At 39.1% G+C, this 10,000-nt stretch overlaps 1 protein-coding gene and 1 pseudogene across 2 annotated transcripts in view; both read right to left on the reverse strand.

Annotated features, from left to right (window-relative positions):
• The window catches only part of LOC140923696 (uncharacterized), a 62,351-nt gene that overhangs the window by 18,429 nt on the left and 33,922 nt on the right, over window positions 1–10,000 (reverse strand). For both annotated transcript variants that reach the window (XM_073373772.1, XM_073373773.1), the window contains 4 exons: window positions 8,305–8,367; window positions 5,486–5,539; window positions 2,188–2,250; window positions 1,042–1,104 (listed from right to left, as the gene is read on the reverse strand). In XM_073373772.1, coding sequence (XP_073229873.1) covers window positions 1,042–1,104; window positions 2,188–2,250; window positions 5,486–5,539; window positions 8,305–8,367 — 243 coding nt within the window. The remainder of the gene's footprint in view (window positions 1–1,041; window positions 1,105–2,187; window positions 2,251–5,485; window positions 5,540–8,304; window positions 8,368–10,000) is intronic.
• On the reverse strand, window positions 8,846–9,435 carry LOC140922632 (uncharacterized; annotated as a pseudogene).

Raw genomic sequence — 10,000 nt, forward strand, 5'->3', positions numbered from 1 at the left:
AAACCCGGTTTGATGCATGCACCAGTAGTCGCAGACATTTTCCAATAACAGTGACGAACCATGCTGAAAAATATGAAGGCTTAATCCAAAGTAAAATTTAACAGCAAACTCCTGAAAGATGAACGCTTTGGACGATTCAGCAATCACAGATCGATGTACGCTTTACGAAGATTCAGCAAACTTTTTAAAACATGAACGCTTTACGAAGAATATCATGACCTTAGCAAACTTTTGAAAGATGAACGCCGAGGACACAAGAATCACCACATGAGTTAGCGCGTCAAAGTGAGGCAAAATTTAAGCAAGCGCCTCAAAGCGAGGCAAATGTGTGTTGAGGACGACGAACGAGAATGCAATGTCAAGAAAAACCTCCCTTATTAATCGCACAGGTCACCAAATAATGCACAGAACACCCAACGCAAATTAGGAGTTGCGTTCTCGTACCTCGAACGCAAATATTGTAGTTATATTCTCATTCCCTCATTTTCATTTTCATTCTCATTCTTGTTCGCAGTAATTCTCATTCTCATTCTTATCCTCATTGTCAATTTCATTCATTCTCATTCTTGATTGGGAAGGCGGGAACTGGAACCAGGCAATCTTTATTTCCGCTGTGCACAGTCCTTAGACGGCCGACAATGCAGTACTGCAATAACCTAATTTCCCCTACTCCAGACGAAAGAAATTAAAGAGACTATGGACAGAACTTGTAAAAAAAGAATGAAGTAAGGCAAGTCTCTGCTAATGTTCCGAAGGGAAGAAACAATTGCAAATTATGCTAGCAGTGCTACTTTTACAAAAAGTTCACAAATTATTACGCTTATTGTCCCCAATTATACCCTAACGTATGCTACCCTAAGCGATAAGGGCCTACATTAAACGGTAAACCACAACATGGATATGGAGACAGCAGTCTGGTAAGTATCCTCTGGGGGTGACACAGTGCGCCCCTAACACCCTCACCCCCACTCCTTCCACTCCTTGAAAAACGCTAACTACGTCCCACAATTCATTCGTTTATGATATCATTCATATGCTAACCTTTGGGTCTTTATCTTGAGCGCTTCACCAAGTCTCCTCAACTCATTATCCTTCTCAAACAAACTGTGAAAATAAATAGGGATGTTAATGGTGAAAATTTAACTTTAGATAGAGTTAGCGATGATATGGTGCCACAATATCACCTCAAAAATCATGCCATCCACAATGTAATAGTGCATTCAAATCCCTAAAAGAACCTTCGAAACTGTTATCTGCATCTTTAACTTTAATTTAAAACCAATTGTTAAAACTGTTATCTTCCCCTGTAAATGGACGAACAAGTTAGTCGAAAAGCTAGTGCTCGGAACGTAAGCTGCTCCATCTTCCTACGGTGGCCAATCAACCCTATCAACTTAGTCAATAAAGCCATGCATATAATTCACTCTTGTTCCCCTATTTGACTAAAAAAAATACTCAAGAACCGGGAGGGAGAATAAGGAATTTGATAATTTCATTCCAAGGATTAAATAAGTCCGCACGCGCCCTTAAGAAGTGCGGACTAACTGATAGGCAGCTTATTCTTGTCTACTGTGGTATCATCAGGTCTGTTTTAAAGTATGCGAGTCCCACTTGGGCTGGCCTCACGCAATACTTAAGTCATCAAATTGAATCAATACAAAAGAGGGCGCTAAAAATTACTTTTCCTTCTCTGCGCTATGAGGACGCGCTTAAGAAATCAGACTTAATTTTGCTGCGCCAGAGGAGGGAGGATGCGTGCATAACATTTCTCAAGCTAAGTTACTCTTCTTCCGACCTGCTACGAAGCTTAGTGCCGCGAGTTGCGCACATAAGACCGTATGCCCTTAGAACAGGAGAATCTGTTTCTGTACCTGCCTCTTCAAGAACTAACAGATTTGTAAATTTTTGCATCATCAAATACCAGAATCACGTTTAAAATAGCGAAATGTGATATGTCTTAACATTAACAGTTATATTTACGTGTCATAATTCCGAGGTATTTGTATGTAATTAATGACCCGCCTTGTAATTCAGTTTATGCTGCAAAAAGGTTGAATAAACGATCATTATTATTATTATTATAAATTAAGACGGTAGATGACTCAGAGTCAATTTAGAAATTTTTGCAAAATAATGCGCACTATACATAACTCCATGCCATTATAAGCAGACCTGCTTCAAATTTACCTTTGCTCCATTCCCTGGTATGCTTTCTGTAGACCCCTGGTGTTTTGGTCCTGTTGCGTAAGCCTAAAATATAGAAATAGTTTTTTTTAATGAGTACGTAGATATCTATCAAGCTGTTCCGTCTGCCTCAAAATACAATCTGTCAGATTTCTGTTTAACCTTTAATTCTTTTGCTGGCAATTCTCTTCCCTCCTTCGATTGATTTGTGTTTTACCAGAAAAGTCACGGGGGGGGGGGGGGGGGGGGGGGTTCGAGCAACTCGCTTGCTAGGTCGGAAGGTACCAAGAGACCAGGAGGGCTTTTGAGGCCATGAATAGGGTTTTTTAATTGTACAAGTCAGGGGTTTCATTTAAGGCCGGGCACCGGGCAAATTGACCGGCTGTGCACGCGACTTTGCCAGGCTGCTTAACCTCTCAAAGAACTTTTTTTTTAAAAAAAAAAGGAACGATGAAAAACAGTTTTAAGTAAATTATACATTCGTGCCCTTTTCCTGACAAAGTGTTCTCGAACTAGTCAGGGAGCATATGTCGCTGAAAAATTTCCGTGGGATTTTTGTGATGATTTCAAGCGACCAGTGTTGAAGTGTTGAGGGGGACCTGAGTAACATGTTTAATGTTGCGGGCACCTCTGTAATTCGTGCTGGAGGTATTTAAGGGTCACTGAAAAGTTGCCCATTGAGCTTTACATGAAAACGAGGCTAAAGTTTGGAAATGCTTAATGCATTAATGCTTAATGCTCTTTTCTGTAAATGTAAAAGTAATATTTCATAAGATATCTAGGAATGTTTAATTACCTCTAGTGCATTGGTAAAAGTTAAAAATCCAAACTTTTAGTTCAAAAGAAGCCAGTTGCCTTAGATGAAAGTAAGATTCCTTGGAATATCAATGTGGGAGAACAAGTAATTTGTCATGCAACAAATGTGGACATTCCTCGTTTTTTTTTTTTTTTTTTTTTTTTCCAACACTTAAAAGCTCAGGTATAAACTAGATTGCTTTTATAATAAAATAAGATATTCCATTTTCAAACCATGACAGTTATATAGGCCATTTTTTTTTTCTTCATTGAACGTGCTAATACACATTCCAGTTTTCTGGTTTGGTGTTGTGTGTTGCCACAGGAACATCTGGGATACATATTGCCGTTAAGTCTTTTACCCAGTCTCATTGTCGAGTTCTACAGAAACTGGAGAGACCAAACACCTGAAGCTGCACATAGAATGAAGCGGAGGGTGCGCGGTAGACTTTGATCTGACTGGGAAGTGTAACTGAAAAAAAGGACCGGAAATGCTCAACCTGGCGAATGCGTGGATATTTTGCCGCGGTGTTTAAATTTCCACTTTACCACACTTTATTACGTGCTTAAAACAAGAATCGCCCCAAAATGCATTGCGAAAAGAACTGTACTCAATAAAAAGACCATCTGAAATGTCTGAATAAGATTATAGACTAAGTTGTGAGGAGGATATTAGTATTAAATCATGATGAAATTGTCTACATAAGTTCATATCAAACTCATTGCGACATTTGCCTTATGTCACGTCAGGTGGCCTCAACTTCCGGTAAAATACATCTGAAAACACGCTTTTTTCAACAGAATATTGCCTTTCTTTCTCAGAGTAGGAGATCTATCACAAATGCACCACCGGTATTGAACTAAATGCTATCTAAGCTACTAGTGGTGAAAAACTTGGGTTATTTTGTCAAGATTTCGATGGGGCATTTTTATATTTTTTTCCGTCGGTTTGGATGTAAATTTACAAAAGGGTGACCAGTCTTCAAAGCAGCGGGTCGAGAAAACTGTCTCGACAAAGCATGCTCGGAATAATATGCACCGCCAAATTCAAAGAGTTGAATTGATTTGCAGCGTTTTGATATGTAATTTGTTGGGATTTGTGCAGATTTCGATGGGGCAATTTGACTTCGAAGGTTCACCTTGCTCTCTTTCTTCTCTTCGCTTGTACCGTGACGGTTTCTGCAGTTGAGCATAATTTTCAAGGCGAAAATGGTGAGAAATTCAGCCAGCAGAACAGTCCTTTGTATGCTTACGAGATTGACAAGTAAGTAATTTGAAGTGACGATGAATATTTTAATAGGAGCTTAATTATATTTTCAAACAGTTCGATTTCTAAATTTTAGGATATTTAATAATTCCCCGTTTCTTCTATTTATTCCCGCAGTTGTTTTAATTTATACCATTTCAAAGGCCGAGAAAGAGACCAGAGAATCTGCTCTTGCACACATAATTGAGAAGATATTGAAGGAATCAGGCAACGATACAATTGCCCGAGAAAAATGTTGCCTCTATCCTCCAGGGAACCTTCCTCGGGGAAAAACATTTTTTCCAAGCGAACGGAGAGAAAGTAATTCCTTTTATTATCGTAATCACGCCACTCATAGTATTCGTGACTGAATCCCACGAAGAGAATTTTTAGCTGTTTTCGCGTCGTATCCACTTCAACAACCTCAACAACATACAAATCCCTGTCTGTTTTGCGTTTTTGTTCTACTTCCTCCATATTTTTTTTTTTTTCGCGGAGCTAAGATAATTCTTCCACAAAAGGCCGTGGAAGACATGACATTCGCTTCGGTTGATCGCCCATGTTTATTTGTGATGGTGAAACATAATACCTTTACGCACGCGTTGTAGCATACACTCCATGTAATAATCAGTTAAGAGCAAATGTCCTCATTTGTGGGCAATGAGTTTGATATGATCCTTTTTTGGTAGTTGGATGACATTCTCTGCAGCTTCAGAATACTGGAAAACACATCCCTGCATGTGTAAAATTTTACAATTTTCCGGGGGAGCATGCCCCGGACACCGAAGGGAAGGGGGGAGGGGGCAAGAACCTCTCCTGAAAAGTAAATATTGCCTTTTAGTCCTATTTGATATAGAGTGTTTTCACATGATGTCACGGCGGCCATATTGGTGTCCAGAAACAATGAAACGACGGCCATGTTTGTGTCCCAAACCAATCCTCTGGGAGTTGAACGCTTTTCTTATGCAAACGCTTTCTTGTGTTTCAATAAATTTGCATAGATGCTGACCACGTGAGTGAAAACACTCTATAGAAAGTGTCTTCAATTAAATGAGTGACATTTTTCACACGCCTAGGTTTTGCCATTTCTTATAAAACTTTCAAGCTTCGTTTTCTCTAAATAAAGTCAATTCAGGAATTTCCTTTATTCATATATACGTGGCTTTTAGAAGGATAGAAATCTGGAATCCTACAAAATTTCCCATTTTTACCCAAGAGATCTCTTTACGACTACGGTTTGCCAACCCTTAAAATTTTTACCTTCCTTTGTAATTTTCCAGTTTTTTCTTTGAGTCCATTTCAACTTGCCGCAACCTGGAATAGAGCCATCGAAAAAAATAATATTTAAAAATGAAAATTTTCCGCTGATTTTGTACACACTTACTGAAATTCGTAAGCAGCAGGTATGCAAAATGTATTTTGTTTTAGTATTAAACTCCCGCGAAGAACGTTGTGGAATAAGAGCCTCTTGGCAGAAATTTGCTACTTTAATACCCAAAAGTAAAAGAACCGGTTAAACCTTTTATGACTGTATATATAAAAAAACATACTTTACCCGACTGTAGATAAATTAGGTAATTAAAATTTTAAGTGCCATAATAATATAGTTGTGAATAAATTCTGTATTTTAAAGGACCAAGGCCAAGCTTATGCAATTTTTTTGGGACATTCAACATTAAAATTAAACTTAAGAACCTAATTAAGAACCTACTTAGCTAAGTGCTGGAAATTACTGTCGGAGATCGGACATTGTCCCATCAAAATGTCCGACTAATATTGCAATATGTTCGGACATAATGTCCGAGGACTTAATTGACTTAGCTCTTGTCTTAGGACGTTTTTAACTTCCCTGAGTTGATTTCGGAAACATTAAAGGTGAAACGCCATGGTAAAAAGATAAACTTTGCATACCAGTGAAAGACTATTTCGTGGAAACTTGAAAACGTCCACGTATCATATTCGTCTTCCTATCCGGCGATACGAAGCAGCTCCCTTTGTTAGGGAACTACTGGGCTCTACTTTCCACATATGGAAATCGTATTTATGCAACTGAAAGCACATGCCTTGAAACTAAAATGGCTACCTGTTTCAACGATCTGAAAGATCGAAAGATGAAGAAACCTTTGAAAGACGAACGATAAAACATTTCCAGAAGGAAAGGTATTGTTCAGAGGTAAATTTAGTCATGAATTAGGAGAGATGAAAGAAAATATCCTCACAATAGTGAAAACGATGACTGCCTACCTTTAAAGTCGGCTGTGAACCATAAACAATAAGACGCTTTGGGAGCGTAGACTTCGGCGTCGTAGTGGTGGATTAATTGTGAATGTGGAGGAATATTAAGAAATGATATTTTTCCAGATACCCTTTCATGCCAATACCCTTACTTTTCTCATTTTGGGTAAAAGACGTCTTAACGTCTTCACCGGAAGTCTGCTAGGTGTCTGGCTGTAAACCAATTCGATTATAATTTCTGTCATAGCGGAGCTCTCACGCGCGTAGCGCGCGCACGGAGCACCACGGGTAAAAAAAACGTGGTAAACTACCCATCCGAGAAAATTTGGTAATCACGTGACCGTACACTGACCGCCCGAACGCCCGCCCGTCCGTCCGCACCACAGGCATACCAATGTAAAATAATTCAATCAACAGGTATGGCAACCCAAATGCAACGCAAGGTTTTATTTGAAAAAAAATCGCATGGCCGCCCGGACTTTTAGAAAGAAAAAACAACAACAAAGTCGTGTCTTTTTCGACGTTGTTTTTGATGTTTACACTCACGTGGATAACAGAGAAAGAGCTAGAGCGAGTGATTGAAGACAAAAGAGACGAATTTTGTAGGAAGAAAAACATGAAAATTCAAAGCGGCTGTGAGACAATGAGAAATGCTAGCGGCCAGCAAAGTCAAAATGAGCGGCAGTGAAAAATAAAAGCGAACATGAACACAGGAGACAAAATATTGGGTAAGCACATACGACAATTCCTCCATAAAAATAATGTGTAAGTAGGATGTTTGAAATTTTAGTCCTATAAAACAGCGTTGTCGTTGTGCAAAACAACGACAAAGAAAGACAAAAAGTGTGCTGCATGTGCAAATTTGTTTTTTTTTTGCTAATAAGAAAAAAAGCGTGCTGCACGTACAATTTGTTTTTTTGCTAATTAGATCTTGATGCCATTTTCATTGCCCTCCCCGTTTAGCATTACACGATTTAATTTTTTTTGTTTACAAGTATTATTAACCAGAGCTTCGCTTTTAGCTCTGGCTAAATCTATATATTAAATAATTGCGCACGGCGAGATCTCAGTTCCACTTCCTTTATTTCCTCTATAACAACACTTCCCTTATGAACAGTTAGCCCTACACCTTCTCCAGCAACGCAACTATAAAATAACATCAGTATATCCCTTACAAAACTTGTTGACACCGAGGATAATTCATGTACAACATTGCAACATAAACTAGAAATATGTATCTCGCAATAACCTTAGCGAAATTCGGCTTTTTACTTATTTTATTATTTGGTTATTTTTGAATGCCCCACACAACTAAAACCTCAAATATGGTATTGGACATAGGAAGATATTTTATGGCAAATGTTATCTTGGTGTGGTCTGACAGTCTTCTACGTATAAAAATGTCAAAGTTATAAAGCTTTTTAAAAAAATGCCTCAAAGGATTCTGGGAGATTTTGTAATGATAATTATAATCTACATTTATAATTTTTATTATCTTTTAGATTTAAAATAACCTTTGAAATTATTTTTGCCCATTTCTTTACGAGCCTGAATAACCTGAACAATCCATGTGACGTTGCACCAAGTAAAAATGATCTGTCTTGATTGACGTATATTTATTGTAGAACTAAGTGTTTAGCCTTTGAATGGGGCCTTTGTTATTATTTTTCAATGTTTTTTTATGAATTATGTTGTCACATGCTACGCAGATATCTACGTTACATAGAATTAAAGGGACAAAAGGATATCAAATAGTTTGTTGCAGAAAGCTATAGGTATGGGTATTGATACTGCCTATATTATGCATTACTGATATGGCATAACCCTATAAAAATTTAGTGTACCTTCTTTCAAGTTCGTCACGTTCCTTCTGCAGCTTGTTCGCTCTTTCTTCCTCTTTCCACAACCTAAAAAAAAAATAGCCGCTAATAGCCATTGTAGCAAGCATTCAGGACTGCGCAAGACCAAATACATGGTGAGGGCAGCATTAAAAAGGAAACGTCTGAAGCAAAGCGCCTTTATTAGACAGGTGTTCTTTAAGTCAAAATATTGTACATTTGGCGCTTTTTCACTTTTTTTAAGGATTTAGTTTAGTTTGGTATTATTATTATCTTTAATGTAAAACCACAATACAACATTATAGGCGACCTCATTCCCTGGGCCTCGTGTTAGAATGAGATAGAACTGTATTTGATCAGAGAAAGTGCCTTTCTTAGGATGTGAAATGTTTCAATTAAAGTGCTCTTCTGAAAGTTCATGATTTTGACGTTACCCGGTATGCGTCGTATACATTTTTCCAACCCTTTCTCAATTAGTCCCAGAGCTCATTATCATTATCATTATCATTATCATTATCTAAGATATACTAGTGTAATTGCGATTGATTTTCTCTCTCAACATCCGAATCCAAACCATGGACTTTGGGAGGCGAAGAGGGTTTCTACTTGATAGAGAGGACCCGCCTGAGAAGGTGGGCTTTAGAAAGGAGAGTTATTTTCTGGAGTTCATGTATGTTAATGTTGCCAGGAAGTTTGTTGGAGTAGTTTTCCATGTCCTTTTTGATGGTGCCAAGGGCTTTCATAACCACTGGGACTGTTGTTATTTTGAACCCCCAAATTCACTCAACCTCGATTTCCAAGTCTTTGTACGTATTTGGTAAGCTTTTCCAAGGTCTTGACAGAGGTGTTCGTGTCGAGGGGTATAGTCATGTCAATGAGAAGGCAAGTTTTATCCTTCTTGCTCCTTAACACAATGTCCGGCCTATTAGCTGCTATGGTCCTGTCAGTGTGAATGGGCATGTCCCACAGAATAGTGACGCTGTCATTCTCGGTGACAGTCTTGGGTTCATGCTCATAGCATCGTTCCTTCACCTCAATGCCAAACTCTTTGCAGATCTTCCAGTGCATGTGTGCAGCTGCCTTGTTGTGGCGGTGGGTGTATTCAGTTTTAGCAACTTCAGGGCAGCCAGAGACCAGGTGGTCAATGGTCTCGTCGAAACGGCCACACAGTCTACATTTTAGGTTTACGTCAGGCTTCTTTAGATGTTGTGTCGGTACAAGCGTGTAGGGAGGCGTTGATCTTAGGCTGCCATGATAAATCCCTCGGTTTCTGCCTTGAGGCCAGCTGCTTTTAGCCATCTGTGGGTCTTGTCTTGGTCCACGTTGGCCTCTTTCACCCGTTGTGAGTATTTGCCGTGGAGCGCTTTTAATTTCCAATTGGACGTGAGCAACCCTGGTGTTTGGCCTTGCCCTTTGTTCTGCGGGCATAGGTGGTGTTCGCCTCATCCTCTGCAGGTGGTATTATTATTATCTCGCAGTACAAAACTTTCGGATGCTGTCCACATAATGAGTAGTATAGGGCGCATAACGTAACCTACACTAGTTTAGGTACGAAACCTAATATAATCCTAATACATATATGTTATTCACTGGCTGGGAGGTCCGTATTGGGATAAACTGTGCCCGAGGTCTTGAGTACCGCCCGAGGCTGTAGGCCGAGGACGGTACACAGACCAAGGGCACAGTTTCTCCCAGCACGGAC

This window comes from Porites lutea, chromosome 13, assembly GCF_958299795.1.
Source record: "Porites lutea chromosome 13, jaPorLute2.1, whole genome shotgun sequence".
NCBI lineage: Eukaryota > Metazoa > Cnidaria > Anthozoa > Scleractinia > Poritidae > Porites > Porites lutea.